This window comes from Lissotriton vulgaris, chromosome 12 (genome assembly GCF_964263255.1).
Source record: "Lissotriton vulgaris chromosome 12, aLisVul1.2, whole genome shotgun sequence".
Taxonomy (NCBI): Eukaryota; Metazoa; Chordata; class Amphibia; order Caudata; family Salamandridae; genus Lissotriton; species Lissotriton vulgaris.
The window spans coordinates 202,117,478-202,138,835 of record NC_141700.1 but is presented as its reverse complement, the minus strand read 5'-3'; the positions used below and the strand labels follow the sequence as shown (position 1 = coordinate 202,138,835).

Here is a 21,358-nt window from a genome sequence, read left to right as displayed (position 1 = left end):
GAAAGCATCCACTTCTCCCTCCAAATAAACCCCAATAAATCCCTCTCGGGAATTCTCATATACCGTCCGCCCGCCAGCCTAGGCAACTTCGTTAGCTCACTGCTAGAGGCCACTATCTCCTCTTGTACATCGACCTCCAACTTTCTCTTGCTAGGAGACTTAAATCTCCATTTCGAGGATAGCACAGACAAAACCGCAGGTGATCTTATTTCGGAATTAAAGGCATTTGACCTCCAACTTAAAAACTCTGAGGCAACTCATGCCAAAGGACACCTTTTAGACCCACTCTTCACCAACCTCCATAATATAGAAGTCCCTCACCCACTCCCCCTCCCATGGTCGGATCACTCCCTTATCCCTTTCACCTGGCAAACCACTTTTGACACCCCCCAAATTTCAACCTGCAGACAACAGGAAAGAATCTGGTCCAAACTCTCATTCGAAAACTGGACCCAGAAACTAACTCACTCTGCCCCTTCCGCAGACCCAGACCCTGAAAAAGCAGACAAAAATTTTACCAGATGGCTCACCTCCACCTTGGATCTAGTTGCCCCCAAGAAAAATCTGAAGAAAAAATGCACTACTTTCAAATTCCCAAGAATTGAGGAATTTAAGAAAAATCTGCAAAGTCCAAGAACGTAAATGGAGAAAAAACTGGGACCCACTCATCAAAGAAGAATACAAAAAAGCAATGAAAACCTATAAATTAGCCCGAAAATCAGCACAGGCTTCCTTCTTTGAAGAAAAAATTAAATCTGCATCGAACTCGTCCCGTGAGACCTATAAAATATTTAAAGACCTACTTAAAATCCCCAATCCCCCCCCCCACTCAGGAACCCTCAGTTGCCAGATGCAATCAAATAGCAGCCTTCTTCCAGAACAAAATAACAACCATCTTACAAACCCTCCCTACTAAATCTGATAACAAGCCCTCTGACACCTCTCCACTTTCAACAACCGGCCCGTTCTTAGACAGCTTTAACCAGCTGACCAATGAAGAGTTTCTGAAAATCCTATCAGGCATGAAAAGTGGGCCCCAAACGATCCTGCCCCCATTCACATCCTCAAACAAGTCGGACCTACCATCTCACAACTGGCCACCAACCTTATCAATGCCTCTCTTAGCCAAGGAGTGGTCCCCCCAACTGGAAACACACAATAGTTAAAGCCCTACAGAAAAAAACAGGTCTTAACCCACTAGATCTCTCCAACCTTCGCCCAATTTCCCTCTTGCCAGGTATAAGCAAGATCACAGAAAAGGCTGTTAATCAGCAACTATCGGCTTTCCTCAAAGCCAACAACCTTCTTCGCCCTTCTCAAACAGGTTTTCGCCCTGGTCAGGGGACCGAGACCGCTCTCCTACAAGTGGTAGAGGAAGCCAGATGCATCTTGGATTCAGGAGGATCGGTACTACTGATCCTCCTGGATCTAAGCGCTGCATTTGACACGGTAGACCACAGGATCCTGATCCAGCGATTGCTCAACATAGGAGTGAGAAACACGGCACTTCGCTGGCTCTCATCCTTCCTTAGGGACAGAACCTTTCAGGTCTGTGAAGGTAATGTGCGATCTGACCTTTTCCCCCTCCAGTGTGGGGTCCCTCAGGGCTCTTCATTGAGCCCTACACTATTTAATATATACATGGCCCCCCTGGAGGAAGTGGTTACTCCCTTTGGGATAAAAGCCATCACATACGCTGATGACACCCAAATGGTTGTTTCATTCTCGCTAGAAAGTGACAAACTTAAAAACCTCCATGACTGTCTCGAAGGAGTCCATAAGTGGATGTGTGACTCAAGGCTGAAATTAAATGGCTCTAAAACCGAGCTCATGCTACTGGGACACCCAACATCACCCCTCCCTAGCGCTATGTGGCCATCATGCCTGGGTCCCCTTCCGCAACCCAAGACTGAGCTCAAAAGTCTGGGTTTCTGGCTGGAACAGGACCTCTCTTTTAAAACTCAGGCCAAAAAAACAGCTGGTACTTGTGTGGGCCTACTCCGTTCGGCCAGGAAGATTCTTCCTCTTCTCCCAGCACAATCTCAAAAACTACTCATCCAAGGTCTTATCTCATCTAGGTTAGACTACGGCAATGCCCTCTTCCTGTCAGCCCCTGAATCAACCATGAACATTCTTCAGAGAACCCAAAATGCTGCTGCAAGGCTCCTGACAGGCACTCCCCGAAGAGCATCCGCCAAACCTGCCTTGAGGGCACTCCACTGGCTGCCGATCCGTGAAAGGGTCAAATTCAAGGCCCTATGCACAACCCACAAAGCTCTACAAGACCAAGGTCCCCCGTTGCTCAAAAACATGCTCTTTCCATACAAACCTAATAGGTCCCTGCGCTCCTCCCAAGGTAACTTGGCCACGGCACACAGAATCAAGAAGGCCCGAACTGGAGGGCGTCGATTCTCGGTTGCATCTGCAACATCATGGAACGCCCTACCAACCAATCTGCACGTCAAACTTAACTATATGAAATTCCGCAAGCTACTTAAAACTCACCTCTTCCCGCAATAACCCCTGTACCCCCTCTCTTCCTCCGCTCTCCCCCTCAGTTGTTATTGCAATCCTAGCGCTGGGACGCCCCCGGGCAGCCATGCGCTTTAGAAATCCCCTTTTCATTTCATTTCATTTCATTTAATTTCAATTTGAGGAACTGTGTGAAAATAACATTTAGGGACTGAAAACACATCTGCTTTTCAATGTATTTTCTTAAATGCTCTTGCCTTGCCATTAACTTAGCTTTATTTTACACACATATACTCACTTTTTAACCCTTCATCAAACACAGATTTCTAAGGATCCAACCTCCTGATGAAGACCCATGTATCCATTCCAAGAGTCGAAACACTCAGAGACACTGACGAAGGACCACACTATGTCAACATATACTGGACTTAAAGATAATTTTATGAACTTTGCATTTCAATATGCCTCTTTTCTTACATTATGGCCCCATCCAGCACTGACCTTCAATAAGTCTTCATACCCTCGTCAACCACTAAGCCAATTTCTAATACACCAAAACTCTGGAATACTTTGCTGCTTAACAGAGTTTGTTAAGCAGCAGTGTGTGAGGTATGAAGTAGATATCTGTAGGGTTGTTGCTAGGGCCATGGATGAATGGCTTTCAACTGGTGGACTACTAATTTCAGTTACTGACACATATACAATTCCAAGTGATCAAGGTATATCCAAGGTTACCTGGCTGCTTAAAGCAACCAAAATCTCTGAGTGAAACTCGAGGTGGAGTGTAGAAACGTCAGTAGGTTCCGGCATTCCTGATTGCACCAATAATTTCTCATTTGTACGTGGAATGTCAAGGCTTCACTCGTAATCCCAGTTACCTCACTATCCCTAGAGTTACAGCTACTATTGGTAGCTACGAGCATGGAAACAGCTGGTAAATAACCAAGCACTCATAATGAGGCCTGCAGTATATTAACCTGTTAAAATTAATTAGGAATAATGTGACACTTCAGCAGCAATTTGGTGATGACAAAAACTATGAGCTAGATTTACAAACAGGTGAGTAATGTTTGTGTTAGTTACACTTAAGCAATATAATGGTGGCTTTGATTAAGATTTGTATTGATGAGCATAGGGGATTTTATAACCTTGTCTATAGATTCCAGGACATTTTTAAAGTCATGTTTATGTCATGTAAGTGAACTTAAGGTTTGTAGTAATTTAATACCTATCAAATTAAATTGTGTTCAAATTTGTGTTGCCTCTTATTCCAGCAATCATTAAGACAGCCCTTTCGAACATGGACCGAGAAGCCAGAGAGGAATATCTTGTTGTTATACAAGCAAAGGATATGGGTGGTCACATGGGTGGACTTTCTGGGACGACAACAGTGACGGTAACATTAACTGATGTTAACGACAACCCTCCAAAGTTTGCAATGAGTAAGTACCAATACAAGTGTACATATGTATATTTCAAATTCTTTAACATGTTATCGCATTATTTGGAAATTATTAACAAATTCACAAATGCTCTCTGATTAACACTATGGTGATTATATGTCTTCCTGTGAAAATGCATTATGAAAACAATCAAGGTTTCTTGATCATAAATGTTTAGCTTTATCCTCATTCAAGGGTGCTGGGCGTTTTGTTGTAGGAAAGAAGAGGTATATTAAATTGTAGTACATTTGCTAAGCATTACGTTTTTTCCCCATGCAGCTACTACCCTTTGGTCCTTCTGTCAATAAATCTGTGGGTTTGCTAAACACTAGCTAGTTTAGAGTGGCTTTCACTTCCCTTATTGACTGAACTTTAAGTTTAAAGTGCTATGACGTTGAGGCTTAGTTTTATTAAGTAGATAACACCATGAGAAAATGCAACAGTCCAGAGATCACAAGGTCACTGGTACAACATTTTTAATATTCCTTTTTTAAATGACATCATTTTGTTATAATAAATACTACTGCATTTAAGTTAGGATTGTATTGAATTGCAACTGCACCTGCCCGTATTATTGTTTTTCAAAGGCCACTGGGAGTCTTAATTTGCCGGATTATCACGTCAATATGTACAGCACCTATTTTTCAATTCAAGCTTCATTTCACCCGAAGGCCATAAAGCACAGATAAAAAAACAATAGAAACAATTGCCTGGGTTGTTATACACTTGAAAACATAACATCATAACTCCGAGTAACAATGAACTACTTTATAGCCAAGCAGTAAACAGGACAGTATACTCATTGACTTGGAGAAAGCGCCAAATATCTTTTTAGAACATATTTGAAGGAAAACGCGACTAGACCGATAAGTTCAATGATGCATTATTACACACCTACAATCAAAGAAACAAAGTTAGTCACATTTGTTTCTAGTTCACAAGTGAAAATAAAAGAGAAGGAGGACAAAAACATCAGCAGGGTCCGTTATGTGCTCCTACACTTCGAATAATTTCGTTCAGTGCTTGATTTAGCTCCACTACACAGCTAAAATTCTCAAATAAAAAAATTGTAAAAATGCGACAGCATAGGGTCAGAAACCAGCTTGAGTTCAGAGGTTTGCACCCATAAGATTTCATAAGTAGATGGCTTAGGACGTTAGGGGAATTAAGAAACCTAGAGCAAGCTATAGACAATACATGAATAATTCTATAAAGAGTTTAGCTAGCAGCTTCGAGTATGAGGTTGCAAACACATTAGGCCTAAAACATTGTGTTCAGAACAGCATCCATCTACGCTGTCACAGATAACTTATTAGATCTTATTTTCCATGCCCACATTAGGAATCCTGACACAGCAAACACTATACACTCCTCTGTGTCATGTATTCTTATCCTCAGCCTCTCCCAACCTGACGCCTCCACCAACCTGAACCAGGCAGTGGGGAACTTCAGCACCTGGATCACCTGATCGACTAAGCTGCCGCCATCAAACCAGCCAGAACGCACAGACCCACCAGACGAGCCAGCTTGTACTCACCAGATCTCAGCGTGGTGAAACGCAGATGCAAACAACTGGAAAGAAGATGGTGCTTCAGCAGAAAGAACCAGGGATCGATCCATTTTTAAGTCTTCCTCGACTACCACCACCTACTCAAAGCTGGGAATAAGAGGGCCCTGACACACCACATCGAGGCCAGCGCCAACCAGACTAAATCATCTTTGCCATTGTCAGAGAGTTCACCTGCCCATCAGCCACTAAAAACTGGATACCCTCATCACAGGAACTCTGCGACGCTCTTGCACACCAGTTCCACAACAAGATAGCCACCATATACAGAAACTTCGATCCTTAAGCCACCAACCTCCTTAGCATGCCCACTCCTGCAAAGACTGCCGACACCCAAGCTCTAATTAACTGCATCCACTTGGGAGCACCCACCAACCCATGCCCCATCAACTCTTCAACCTTGTAAGCAATGAGACCAACCATCTGCTAACCACCTTCTTCAATGCCTGCATCATCACAAGTACCTTTCCTGACACACCTTGAAACACGCAGAGGTCTGACCCCTCCTTAAGAAACCCTCTGCAAACCTTAACAACCTCCAAAATAATCATCCCATCTTGCTGCTCCCGTTTCCCCCCAAAATCCTGGAAATGGGACTAAACCTCCAAATCCCCGAACACCTGGAGACAAATAACCGCTTACAATCAGGATTCAGGGACAACCACAGCACCATGATAGCTCTGATCACTGCGACTGCTCACCCTACTTGACAAAGGGGAATCAGCCGCCCTGATCCATCTCGACCTCTCCGCCACTTTCGACACCGTCTCCCACCACACACTCATTAATAGACTGCACCCGATCGATATCAAAGATGTTGCTTTTAGAGAGATGCATCCTTCCTCATGGGGCGCACAAAGAGGATCCATCTCCCTCCCTTCACATCACAGCCCAAGCACACCATCTGCAGTGTCCTGCAAGGCTCTTTCATCAATCCTACCCAATTCAACTTCTATATGACGTCGCTAGTAGACATTGTCAGACCTCACAAAATCAACATCATCTCCTACACCAACGACACCCACCTCATCCCCTCACTCTCAGTGGACCCTATCACCACTTAAAGAAGGACTTCTTAGCCTGGATGAAAGAAAACTGCCTGAAGCTCAACATGGACAAAACCAAAGTGCTGATTTTCGTCAGCCAACCCTCCCTCTGGAACGAATCCTGATGGCCAGCAGAGCTCAGAAACACCCCCACTATGAAAGACCACAAACCCAAACTCAGTATCATCCTCGACAGCAACCTCTTCATGAAACAACAGGTCAAGGCTGTCTCCTCGGCTTGCCCCCACATGCTCTGCATGCTTCACAGATTTTTCAAATGGCTACCCACCTGCACCAGGAAAACTGTGAGGCAGACCTTCAACACCAGCCGCCTAGACTACAGCAACACACACTATGCAGCCATCACCAGCAAATTCTGGGGAAGACTCCAGGGGATTCAGAATGCAGCAGCCAGGCTGATCCTCAACATGCCCAGAAGGACCCACATCACCTAGCACCTGAGGGACCTCCACTGGCTCCCCATCCAGAACATATGCCACTTCAAGCTTCTTGCCCGCCTTCAAAGTCCTCTAAAACCAAGCATCAGCATACATGAACCACCGCCTGAACTTCCACCAACCACAGAGAAACCTCCAGTCTGCCCACCTCACCCTCGCACAGACACCACACATTTTCTGCTGCCACATCAGAGGCTGATTCTTAGCCCACCTCGCCACCAACTTCTGGAACACCCTTTGCCTCCACCTTCAAGCAGCTACCTCAGTGGCAGACTACAGGAAGGGACTACAGACCTTGCTCTTTGACTGAGACCCGCAGCACATCAACTGGATACCCTCAAGGGTGATATGCTGTGCTATATAAGTAGAGCTTAATTGATTGATCCAAAATACTTTCCAATAGTGGAGGATACAAACTGACTTGCCAGTCGGGCTAACCCAGTTTTTCTGGGGAAAGGTGTAGGTTGGGCAGAAAAACTGAAAATAATCCACACTTGATTCAAACTGTGGGAAAACTAGAGGTAAGGGGTGATTTATACTGCACCTATTTATTTGTTGGGTCAGAATGTTGGCTTTTAATATGTGTTGTATTGTTCCTTTTTGACTAATAATATACAACGTGTAAAAACAGCTGTGCATGTTGCAATATTATTTATGACGTGAGAAAATAATGTTTTTTCAAAAAATATTGATTGCCATCTTAAGCAACTGTTTTAGCTGAATTGATCATTCGTAACCTGGAGGCTTAAAATGGATTTTGCTCCTGTCCTATTGCATAGGTTTTGCTTTTCATTTTTCTTGCAATCTGCAAGGCTGTGCCTTTTCAGCAGTTATGATATGGTAATGATCGCAGTTCCAGGCAAATGAACTACTGCCTAAAATGTGGGACACATTTGGGTAACATCCTTGCTACAAGGAAGAGAGTGGTAGAGTAAAGCACAATATAATTCATAACATGACCCAGCTATTTCCCTGCGCTGTTGGAAGGAAAGAAGAAGAAGCTCTGAAACACAGCACATGTTGTGAAGAATGGAACAACATTCAATGATCAGCCTTTTCCTGGTTTCTCTAGGATGACACATTAGATAATCTGAGTTTGCAAAGGGTATAACTCCGAGCCTGAGGGAAAATGAAAAGGGATAAAATATACTAAAAACCTCAATGTTATACGCAACACTCCACATAACTGGGGGAGGGGGAAGTGCTCTTGAAAAGGCTCAAACTGATATCAGGCAGGGAACAATGCTCAGTGTCTTTCTGAATTTCTTTGAGGTAGGCTCATGCAGGAATCCCATTATGCATGAGCCAATATCGAAGAAACAAGGAAAGGCACTTGGTTAAACAAATGAACCTGACCTTATGCAATGTAATCTGGTGCCCTAATGCCCTTTTGTCAGGTGTGCGGTATATAAAACTGCAAAAAAGTTAGTGATGCGGGGTAGGATTTCACATAGTACAGAAAGGTCTAGCAGAGACAAACAGAGGTTGTATGCTTTGTTTATTGCGTATTAGAGTATCAAACAGAATATATTTTATGAAAGCAGCTGGAAGAAATCTCTCAGAATGGAAATGAGCAAACCAACACTATATTTGTTGGATAGAACATTTACGACAAGACTGGCACCGCAAATACTGTATACGCATATGAGGACATATTATTAAGGAAAGGAGTTAAAATGATTGCAGCTTTAGCGGCAGGAAACCGCCGCTAAAGCGGCGATAATGGGCTTGATAATATGCCCTTGAGAATTCCAATAGAAGCCCATGTTCTGGTGTTAAAAGGGTCTTCTATTGGAATTCTCCACAGCATAACATCAAGCCCATTATTGCCGTTTTAGCAGCAGTTTCCTGCCGCTAAAGCTGCGATAATTTTAACGCTGTTCCTTGATAATATGCCCCCATGGTTTCCCACAGCAGAGGGATTCTGCCAGAATCTGTCAGGGAGGTGGTGATATGAGTATTGCCCGAACAGGGATGAGATCTTACTGATGTACGGTCATACAGACCATTCTCCTTTCTGAACACTGATGGTAAAATCTTGGGCGATCTGAGTAGTTGGCTGAAATCATACAGAGCCCATGTGGTAAATGTGTCCTGAACACTACTTTTAGTTTCTGTCATTTGGTAGTAAACATGTCACCATATGTGATGAAAAACATTAAAGTAATTCTTTTCAGATGTCCTCTATTCCTGGATTTAAATACATGTCAATGGCATGGGCCATAGTATTCTTTGCTAATAGCTGATATCTTGTTTCCCTGAAAGTGTGTCTTTTCATATTGGACTCTTCCTTACGTTCTCCCTTACTGATTTAGAACACTTTCAGATTCATATGGAAATCTCCAGATGAAGAAGAGGATAATATATTATTATTATTATTATTATTATTATTATTATTATTATTATTATTATTATTATTATTATTATTATTATTAATAATAATAATAATAATAATAATAATAATAATAATAATGATAACAATAATATTAATAATAATAATGCTTTTTAGAGCATGTCAGCTACCTAGAGTTACCATAATGCTAAGTACATTATTTTAACATTTCTCTGTAATTTATTTTGCTAAACACTTAATGAAACTAGTATATTTGGCAGACATTGGCATCGATTTGATTAGCAGAAGTTAACGCAATCTTGCACCCTCTAACTTTAAATCCACTTACTGTCAAATGCATTTCATATTTTTAAAGCCACTTATAAGTAGGTTAATTGAAACAGTACATTTGCTCTAAACTATTTTAATAATATAGTTCAGTATCAAACCAAGTTGCTGTAATTTCATGTGGCCCGTTACTGTATGTGATAATTATCTCATTCTTATAAATTCTGACACCAAGGCATTTGGCATTTTTGGGATGTGAAAGTCAATGTCTATTAAACGTTTTTTGGGAATATCATTGCAGATTTTAATGCTAAGTCTGCCACTATCTGCATATTCTGAGAAATACAGGCATCATGTTCCTAGGTAATTTCCAGTGGTGCACATTTCACAATTCCTGTGTGTGGTAAGAGGAGCTACTTGTAATGATGGCCCTAGTGTTCCAACTCCATTCGAATAGTTCTAATTGATGAATGATTGCATGTTAAGAAGTCAATACATATATTCCACTTTCTAAAACAAAGAATAAAACACTTTCCCCTTCAAAGTGCTCCAAAATATATATACATAAACGCCTGCTCTCGTATGAACCTAACATCTGAAATAGAGCAATGCATTGCATGTGGCCATTGAGGTTACAAAGGCAATAGTATACTAAAGAAGATGAAAACAACAAATATGTTCACAGTTCTTCCCATGCGGTGAGCACCATTTTTCTCATTTTTTTAAACTAACATGCTGGAAGAATTTCTCAAAGGGGTGGTAGAAATTTACTTAGAGAAATCACACACAGTCTAAGTAAATGGCATGGGTCATCTCTCAAAAAGATAAAACCAAGTAACTATAGTGTTCAAACTGCATCTCTAGAAAAGGTAAAATCATTCACTGATACACAAATCACTTTTGTCCTCAATAAATTGGAATAATCACTTTTTAAAACTAATGTTGAAAGCTTAATTAAAGTAAAGGCCCAGATGTAACCAAACATTTGACACCAAGCCTTTTCCATGCTTACTGTCTATAACTGAATAATGAGACTTTCATTTTACTATACATGGAGAGCCTGGGCAACCCTTGGCTGCCAGAGATTCATTGGAATACCATTCCATTCGATAACTTTATTTCGGCCACCTCGGGACATAAAAGTACATTAATGTAAACATACAAAACAACAAACAAGTTCATAAATAGCATAAAATAATACAATACAATCATGTATTCTGCATTTTTTCCAATTTAAAAATGTAATTCAACCATCCCTAGATAAAAATAAGGCTGGGCGTAGTGGGGCTTCGCGAAGCTACGCGAAGTGGGCAAAAAACTACGTCCACCCACGCACTTCGCGTATCCCCACTACGCGCCACCCGCCTCCCTCCCACCCTCCCTAAATGCTTTAAATGAATATATAAATGAATTATAAAACCACTTTCTTTGTCCGCCGCGTCCCCGGGGCTACCGCTCGTCATCGCGCCGCCGGCGCCGCCTTCTCAGATACTAATGTGCATGCATGGCCGCCCACGCATGCGCATTTCTCACGAGAAATGCGCATGCACGGGCGGTCGCGCATGCACATTAGTATCCAAGACGCGCGCGCCGGGGGGCGCGATGACGAGCGCGAGCCCGGGGGACGCGGCAGACACGGTAAGTGGTTTTATAATTCATTTATATATTCATTTAAAGCATTTAGGGAGGCGGGTGGCGGGCAACTTCGCTACGCCCACAAAGTGGGCGTAGTGTTGCCTGCTTCGCCTACTTTGCAAAGGGCGAAGTAGGCAACACTACGCCTACTTTGTGGGCCTAGCGAAGTTGCCCGCCCAGGGTTAGATAAAAACAGCTTCAAAATCCTTGAAAGTTATCGATATTAAAAAATAAATTAATAAGTGCTACAAGTAACCACATTATAAATGCCTCCATGAATTTCTTTTAACAGACAGGCAGACATACGGCTCCACAAATTATTATTCTAGGAAATTCCTACACTTGTGCCACATCCCATTCAGAAAGCGCAAGACTGCAAAAACAATAGGGGGATGGGTATCATACTTTAAAATCCTAAGGGCTTGAAATCCTAGATTTCAACAAATTGGAATTTCCCATCGTTTGCGGGATACATGATAAGCAGGGCATAGGAAAAACACATGATTTTTAGACTCTATCTTATGTTTACACGCCGGGCATTCCTGATTCTTGTCATTGTCCGATTTACTTGTGAACGACATAAGAGGGAGAGTCCCCAATCTGAATTGCATGTATAATTATTTCCTTGCCAGGGGAGGATGGATCAAATCTAAAAACTCTTCTTTTTTATATTCCGCTTTCACCTGTAGAAACTCTGTTGTCAAGCGACCCACAGTGGAACTTACTTACTCGAAAGTTCATTGGAATACCTCAATCATTAATATGATGAAGGCTGCAGTAGCTATTTTGTTTTATTCATTTTTTTTTACATAGTTTTATATAGCGCAAACTTGACCAGAATCGGGTATCAGAGTGCTTTACATAGCACCCGTTGCATTACATGAGGACACATTCATTTTTGTTAGGCACGGGGAGATTAAGTGATTTGCCCAGAATCACAGGATGTACAGCTGTCATTGCCGAGACTCAAACCCAGTTCCCCCATATTCGAGGGTGACAGCCCGAGCTGTTAGGCCAACTTCTCTCCCCTATTAATTGAGCTATCTCAAATAATCTGTTTTTTTCAAAAGTGATTGCGCATGTAAGAAGGACAAATAAAAGGCCAGGGACATTCATTTATTTGTCTTACAATTTCCCTTATCATTTTTGACATTGGTCTGAAAAATAAGAAAGATGCAATTCATAATGATAAACATGCATGCAATCACAAGTTCCCCATGGGTAATTTGTAAGTAGATGCTGCCTCTGACATAGGCTTATCATGTTGTTTGGAGTGCCAAGTATTAACAGGTCAATAACTGTCAAAACCTGTGACAAAACCAGGAATTAAAAAGTCTATTCAGGATATATATTTTTAAACCACATCATAGCTTACTCTCTTCATCATTGTCCCTTGCTTTTCTCTGAATGTGTTTGGGTTTCAAAGTGATTGTCATTTTTTTGAGACATTATTGAAAAAAAATCCACAGGTGATTGAGCCATTCTTTTAAAAAATGTCAGGCCTCAGACTTAAGGAGGCCCTGTACTGCAGGCAAAGAGCATACAGCACCAGCTCAGACTGTTTTCAAAATGTGAGTGAATCTCCCCTGGGTTCATGGATTTATGACCCCGTAGACGTACTGTGTTTTTATAAAGTTGCTGGGGGCTGCTGCACTCCCTGCAGGCCAAGATTGAAAACAATGCAAGAAGGGAAGGCGGTGCAACCAGGATCCTAAAATATGATATATAAACAAAAAGCCCTCACAGGACAATATGGGGTGATCCTTGTCTGGCGCTAATGTATTTGTCCTTTTTTAATGTTTTGTATAGCACCCATTCCTTTGTTAATGTTGGGTGTTTTGTGGGGAGCCCCAGGGCCCCTGTGGCACCAGCCAGCTCTACAGCCATCACAGTATATGTTGTTGGGGTGGGAGATAAACTCTTGTATGCCGGCAGATTCTGCAGAGTTTTGCCTACTCAGCAGTAATCTTGTAATGTGGAGTTACAGCAAAGCTCCTCCAACCACCGCGTGGTGGAGATTTTGCTCATGCACAGCTCACCAATGGTAAGTTAGCAAGTGAGAATAGGCATCCTGTAGTTGAATTTTCAGGAGCTAGGACGGCAACCGGAGAGATATTCTTTTCACAGAGGAGTAGATACTGGAGCGGCAACAAAGAAGCACCTAACTCTGGCAAGCCACATGATTCTGTTTGTGCTGATTTTGCAAAGTGGAGCATGCTTCCGGTGCTAAAAATCAAAGCAAACAATGCAATGTGCCAATTGTGCCAGCTTGCGGAACTCTGAGGAATCTCGTGGAGTTTTCATGGACCTTTGTGGAATTCTGCAGAGTGAAACTGAGAGTTTCACCCACCCCCAATATTTTGTAAAAGTTGGAGCCCCAGTGCCCACCCGGGACACCCACATGTACTCACAATGTTATGAGCTACGGGGGAAGCCCTTAGGCCCCATAACTCCTGACGGTCCCCAGCCGATACCCATCATAGGTGCTGGCTGGAGACAGCTGTTACTTCACTGTAGGCGCCCCAAGTCCCCTTCAGCTGCAGGTGGCCCCCAAATCAGCAACACATTGTGGTGCTGACTGGAGCCGTTTACATTACTTTGCTCCCAGACAAGCACAAGTAGAATTTGTCCGAGTCAGGCTGCACGCCCCCCTACCAAAAGAATGTACTGCACTGACCACCTGGCTGTGGTCTGCCCAAACATGAATTTGTCTTTGGTAGGCACTGGGAGATTAAATAATTTGCCCAGAATCGCAGAATGTTGAGCCGACGCCGAAACTCAAACCTCTTTCCCCAGTTCCAAATTCGTCAGCTCTGGCCGTTACACCAACTCCTCTCCTCCGCTTTGCCAGTGCTTGACTTATCTTGTTTGTTATATAGCAGCATGGTACTTCATTTTTTTTCTCTCTCATCTGCCTATGTGGTCTAATATATATTTTTTGGTTTTTAATGTAAAGTCTAAAAGTCTGGATGAGAAACGAAAACGGGAAACTTCGTTTATTCGCAAATTTCTATTAAGTATCAAAGCAAGGTTTCTCTAAAATATTATAACTTAATCTCCAGTGCAAAGCAGTAAGAATTTTTGACCTAGAAATAATATTTCTAAAATATAGAAAATACAATAAAATGGTAAAAGTCACATAGTTTTCTTTAATGTATCAATCTTTTTTGTTTAGGTGCAAGCATGCTTAATAGGCATCCGTATTTTGCAATGCAAATGGGTTTTTTTACTTCAAAAATGGTAAAGCGCTGTTTTGTACAAAATGATTCACTATTTTTCCTAATTTACGTTAGCATATGTCATGCCTGGCTGTGAGAAACGAAGAGGCACATTTTGTACCGCGGCGCTGCATAGTTTTCTGAAACATGCTGCACTAAATGTACCCTCTGTTCGTGTAGCTTCAATGTGCTGCCTGCGAGGTGGTGAAAAAGCATTCCCATTTTAGGATTATGGCATTTTGCAAAAGTAGGTCATGAAATTGTTGTTGATTTTTGTGGAGCGTTTAAACAACCATATTCTTTCATGGGAAAACGCTCCCAAATTTGCTATTATTGCAGATAACGTGTCATTGTACAGTTGTGTGTGTTAGATGGCATCGTTAAGTCAGTTCATCTTGCAATTTTAGGACCATTACATATAATTTTGTAATGAATGTTTGCAATTAATTTCTCTGCAAAATCTTTCAGATTGACAGTCCCCATTAACAGTGATATAGAACTCAATGTTGTTCTTTGTCTACATTTTTTCTAAAAACAATACTCTAGCTGACGGTTAGAGTATGCCCTCATTGGTGATAATTTGACATGACATGTGCTAAAAGCTAAACTTTATAACTGAGCTAAAGTAGATTTTGTATGGCAATGGTTTTAAGTAACTGTGCTAAATTAATAAACTTGAAACTATTAAATTATGAGACATGACATTACCTTAAATACTTACCTTATTCTATTGGCCTCCCTAGTGCTAGGGGCACGTGGTACTGATAGCATCACTGTCATGTTTGGCCCCAGCCCACTACACGTTTTGACTGACAGCACTTAGGTGAAATGTGTCCTTGTTGGTAAGTCTATTGACCAGATTTATAGTATGAGGTCCTGGCAGGTGTGCTGTCTTTGCCTTTTGCTTGATAACCTCATTTTTTTTGTTTTGAAGACATTGTATAAATTAGCATATTTTGAATCTGACTAATGGGGAACACATTAGAAATTCTAAGTGAATGTGCTGTCACCCTAAACATGGTAACAGAACTGATACCCAAATGGGCTTGCATGATTTTAGGTAAGGCCACAGTACACCAGTGTAGAAAAAGCACTATTGACTCAAACGTTACCTGTCACGTGCAAATTGCAATGTTTATTTACAACATTCAAGGCAGTGACTAAAACAATGTTTTCGGGATAGAAATTTCAAGGCTGTACTGCTGTAAGAAAGGCAGCTTCAGAAAAATGTTGCAGAAACCCATTTGCTGACAGGAGCCTGCTTTTTACATTTCCTAGATCACTAACGTGGCCTTCATTATAACTGATGCAAAAAGAACGATTGATGGACAGAATGCTGAACAATGTCAAACATTCAGGATGCTTGTTTCCGGTTAAGGGAGGACCTAGCTTGGCAGTTCTGGCTGGACTGTTCCCATAAGGAACAGCTTCAAGACTGATTTGCATATGGTTGGCACCAAACTGGGGTGGCATGGTAAGCAAAAGTATAATGGATTAAACCCGGATCTTTGTGACTGGGGGTGAATGTTTACATTGTGCAGACTTCCTTCCATCATCTATTCCTTTTGCTTTTGTCACCCTACGTGGGAAATGTATGCCCCGAAGTGGGTCCATGCTCAGAGCACCACTGGATTCAAGATAGCCTGGCTGATGTGGGGTGGTGCCCTAAAACCAGTCCCCTGATCCTTGTTTCCAGCCCAGGGAGCACCTGACTTGGTAGTCCATGCTGGACCGTTCCCATTAGGAAGAAGGACAAGACTGATTTGCATATGGCTGGGTCCAAACAGGGGTAGTGTGGTGAGCAAAAGAAGGATGGATTAAACCCAGATCTTTGTGACTGGTGGTGAATGTTTGCATTGTTTTGCATTCCGTCCATCATCTGTTCCTTTTGCTTCTGTCACCCTCAGTGGGAAGGAAATGCCCAGGCGTGGGTCCCGTGCTTGCTGAGCCACTGGATTCAAGCTAGCCTGGTTGATTTATTTATTTATTTATTAAGAAGCTTATAAAGCGCACGGCTACCCCCAACGGGGGTGTCCCGGCGCTACATACTGCAAGCTAGAGAGAAATGAGCTGCTTATGAGATGGTGAACAACCAAGTTTTCAGTTTGCTTCAGAACAGAGGCTCCGAGTCAATGAACCTAAGATCCAGTGGGAGGCTGTTCCAAAGTTTAGCTGTTACTACTCCGAATGCTCTGCCCCCACTCCTGGCCCGACGGAATCTGGGTACCACCAGGAGGCGTAGGCTATTTGATCTCAGAGATCTGACAGATTGGGACAGTTTAAGTCTCTTTCTCAAATATCCAGGGCCTAACCTGTTGAGGGCATGGAAGGCAAAAATCAAACCTTTGAACTGGATGCGACGGGCAATGGGGAGCCAGTGCAGCTTCTTCCGGTATGGAGCAACCGATTGGCGAAAAGGAATATTGCCAATCAGTCTCGCAGCGGCATTTTGAACTATTTGCGAACGTTCAATTTGGTACAAGGGGGAGCCCGTATAGAGACTGTTGGCATAATCTAAATGCGATGTAATCAGGGCATGCACAATAGTTTTGCGGGAATCCAAAGGGAGGTAAGGGAAGATCTTCCTGATCATACGTAGTTTGCCGAAGCAAGCTGCTGTGACCTTGTTGATTTGTGATTTGCAGGACAGTGCATTATCAAATTGAAAGCCCAAGTTTCGAGCTGTCTGGACTGGGACCGGAGGAGGATTCAGTACAGTTAGCCACCACTGAAGGGCAGGCAGCACGGTTTTCTGATTAAAAAAATAAAACCTCAGTTTTATCGGTATTCAGTTTAAGGTGGTTAGAGGTCATCCAGGAGCAAATATTGCTGAGGCAGTGGCGAAAGTTGATGAAATTGGTGTCAGGGTGATCTCTAAATGAAAACATAAGCTGAGTATCATCAGCGTAGGAGATCACTCTGACCCCCCAAGATTCCACCACTTTTGCCAGCGGGGCCAGATAGACATTAAAAAATAGAGGGCTCAAAGCCGAGCCCTGAGGCACTCCGCAACAAAGAGGTTTACCCTCTGATTCAAAAGGTCGGAGAAAGACCTTCTGAGTCCGACCTGTAAGGAAAGATCTAATCCAAGTCAGAACAGTACCTCCAATTCCCGACTGCCATAGCCGGTCCAGCAGTATCTCGTGAGATACTGTATCGAAAGCGGCAGATAGGTCGAGGAGGACCAACATGGCCTCCTCGCCCCTATCCACACACTCACGAATAGTCTCCGATACCTCTAAAAGAGCGGTTTCGGTATTATAGCCGGTTCTAAATCCAGACTGCGAGTCATGTAGCAATTGGTTGGATTCTAGATAGTCTGCCAATTGTTTCTGGGCAGCCTTTTCCAGGATTTTTGCTGGCTTTGGAAGGAGAGAAATCGGACGGTAGTTGCAGAATTGCGAGGGATCCGCATCCGTTTTCTTCAAAATCGGGACTAACATACCCTGTTTCCAAGCCATGGGGAATTGGCCCGTGCGTAACGAGGAATTCCAAATGGAAAGGAGTGGGCTGATCAGTACAGGGACAAGATTGCCCATCACCTTAGCAGGAGCCGGATCAAGCAGCGACCGCGATTTACATTGGACAAGTAGATTTATGGCAGTCTCAGAAGTGAACTCTTTAAAAGAATACAGCGAGACTTTCTGAGAATCCGGATCGCTGGTCGGAGGGGAGGCCAGAACCGGATTGAATGAAGAAGTTAACTTAATAATTTTATCCTGAAAATAGTCCGATACCCCATTGCAAAGTGCCTGGCTAGGAGAACTCTGAACCATCATGGCAGGAGGGTTAACGAAGTCCTTCACAATCTTAAAAAGAATTTTAGGAGAGTTCTCTGCATTCTTAATTTGCTGAGAATAAAAATCTCTCATAGTGGACCTTTTTAATTTTTGAAATTTGTTCAGGGCAGTCTTGTAAATCACTTTAGACTCATCATTTGCGTTCCAACTGTTTACAGCGGCTCTTTTCCTCTCGCAAGGCGGGGGAGAACCAGGGGGCAGAGGGCCTAGATCTAGTGGAGGTGATAGGTTTTTAATGGGGAGATGTCATCATTAGCAGCTAATAGCGCGGAGTTGTATTTCGCCACTTCTTCGTTAAGGTCCTTAGAGAGAGGATCAAACTGATAAGAGAAGCGAGGATCAACGGCATCACATGTGACTTTATGCCATTTTCTCCCTATTCCCCCATTAGGAGTTGAGAGGATGGGTAGTGAAGGGATCGTAAGATCAAAAGGAAGGAGGAAATGGTCCGACCAGATAAGGGGAAGTGAGGGAAGAGTGGTGATACCAGGATGATTTGTGAATATCAAGTCAAGAGTGTGACCTGCTGTGTGAGTTGGGCCCTGAACTAATTGGGAAAAGGTTAGTCCTTGCAAGGTCTCAATTAAATGAGACGCTTGTGAACAGGAGGGATTGTCAGCATGCAGGTTAAAATCTCCTAGTACAGTAAAGTGTGAGTGTCTGAGGGAGAAATCCGCTATCATGTGCAACAGAGTGACCAATGATGAAGTTAAAGCATTAGGGGGGGTTGTATACTAAGATGCCAGCCAGAATAGTAGTAGCCGAATCCAAGATCGTAAAATACATGGCTTCAATAAGCCCTATATTGGTTAGTTTCTTAAAAGTCAAATTAAGATGTGACTTTAGGATGACGGCAAGACCACCCCCAGTTTTAGCATTATCGCGATTGATACCCACCAGTCGGTACCCTGAAGGAATGGCTAAGTGAATGTCAGGTTTTGAAGTATCTTTGATCCAAGTCTCCATGAGAAATAAGATGTCCCAGGCATGGGTATCGAGTCACATCCAGATCTCACTAGCGTGACGAGGAAGGGAGCGGCAATTGATCCGAGCAGCCTTTAACCTCCGAGGGTAGCTCGGGCATTTAGCCAAATTCGAGGGCTGAGGGGGGCCGTTTCAACCAAGAGTGAGCTCACAGAGTGCGCATTTAAAACGAAGGCCCTCTAGGCTGAATGGGCAGCAGCGAGCAGCTGGCACGCAAGTACCTTGTCTCATCTCGAGGAGCTGAGTTCTAGTCCAGCAGATCTTTTTGGCCAAATTGACAGGGGGACCCGCGCTAGGCGCGGGCCAGGCGCGGACAGGCGCAGACGGGCTTGTCTTAGGCACTCCTTCGGCGCGCCACCGGCACTCCCGCTGCGCGGACAGGAAGTCCCATTGTTTATATCCATACTAGAGGAGGGTGGGAGGCGTCCAAGAGCTGGACCGCTACCCTGCCTCCCCCTAAGATGGCGGATTAGCCCTCTGACACCCGGCATCAGCGCTTCAATCGGCTGCGCCGGGAGGGAGATCTGAATACCGGGAGCCTTGGAGCGATGTAAATCTCGGCCACAAGCATCGGCAAAGTAAGTAGGCAGATAGCTAAAACTGCACAATTAAAATATATACAATCTTAAAATCTTATGATATGATCAGCAAATGCAAATTTGTGAGGGATAGTGGAGAAACGCCCCCGGCTTCCGCCTCAGGGGAAAGTAGCAAGTAGTCTGCAAGTGAGCTGGGTTTGGCGCCTTAAGTAACCAGGGAGGGCGGGAGGCGTCCAAGAGCTGGACCACTCCCCTGCCTCCCCTTAAGATGGCAGATTAGCCCTCTGACACCCGGCGTCAGCGCTTCAATCGGCTGCGCCGGGAGGGAGATCTGAATACCGGGAGCCTTGGAGCGATGTAAATCTCGGCCACAAGGATCGGCAAAGTAAGTAGGCAGATAGCTAAAACTGCACAATTAAAATATATACAATCTTAAAATCTTATGATATGATCAGCAAATGCAAATTTGTGAGGGATAGTGGAGAAACGCCCCCGGCTTCCGCCTCAGGGGAAAGTAGCAAGTAGTCTGCAAGTGAGCTGGGTTTGGTGCCTTAAGTAACCAGGGAGGTCAGGAGGCGTCCAAGAGCTGGACCACTACCCTGCCTCCCCCTAAGATGGCGGATTAGCCCTCTGACACCCGGAGTCAGCGCTTCAATCGGCTGCACCGGGAGGGAGATCAGAATACCGGGAGCCTTGGAGCGATGTAAATCTCGGCCACAAGGATCGGCAAAGTAAGTAGGCAGATAGCTAAAACTGCACAATTAAAATATATACAATCTTAAAATCTTACGATATGATCAGCAAATGCAAATTTGTCAGGGATAGTGGAGAAACGCCCCCGGCTTCTGCCTCAGGGGAAAGTAGCAAGTAGTAGATGAGGGGTGGTGCCCTGAAAATCGGCCCAGGATGCTTGTTTCCAGTCCAGGGAGGACCAGGCTGGGCAGTTCAGGCTGGACTGTTCCCATAAGAAACAGGGTCAAGGCTGATTTGTATATGGCTGGGTTCAAACTGGGGTGGTCTGGTAAGCAAAAGAATGATGGATTAAAACCAGATCTTTGTGACTGGGGGTGAATGTTTGCATTGTTCAGCATTCTGTCTATCATCTGTTCCCTTTGATTTTCTTCATTATGACTGGCCACTTAATTCTGATAGAACCGGCAACTTCAGTTACCAGCCCAAGTAAAATTAGACGTTTGGGAACACCACAGATCTGATACTTTCACGCTGATATTTTGGCTGCAAAAGCATTGAAAATCTCAGAGTGCAAGCCTGGGTTAAAAAAGATTAATTCCTTGGGGATCATTGCTACTACCAGGAGCGGGCGGTATCCTAAGAACCATCCAATCATATGAAAGCCGATTTGAAGTTACTGTGTTCCCAATAGACAGGACCAGGCCTGGCAATTTAAACTGGATTGTTGGCCCTAGTGGAGAAAGAAAATGTCTGATTAAAAAAATACCTAGTAGTTACTTAGAGTGGAATGCTGTACAGATAATGATGGACTAGAATGTAGCCCAGTGGCTGTAGTTAAAACAAACTTTCTATCCATCACTTTTTGAATACGTCTACACACATGC

At 43.4% G+C, this 21,358-nt stretch overlaps 1 protein-coding gene across 1 annotated transcript in view; it reads left to right on the top strand.

The window, feature by feature from the left end:
* Positions 1-21,358, top strand: part of CDH8 (cadherin 8) — an 812,369-nt gene that overhangs the window by 489,652 nt on the left and 301,359 nt on the right. The window contains exon 4 of the mRNA XM_086947716.1: positions 3,747-3,914. Coding sequence (XP_086803842.1) covers positions 3,747-3,914 — 168 coding nt within the window. The remainder of the gene's footprint in view (positions 1-3,746; positions 3,915-21,358) is intronic.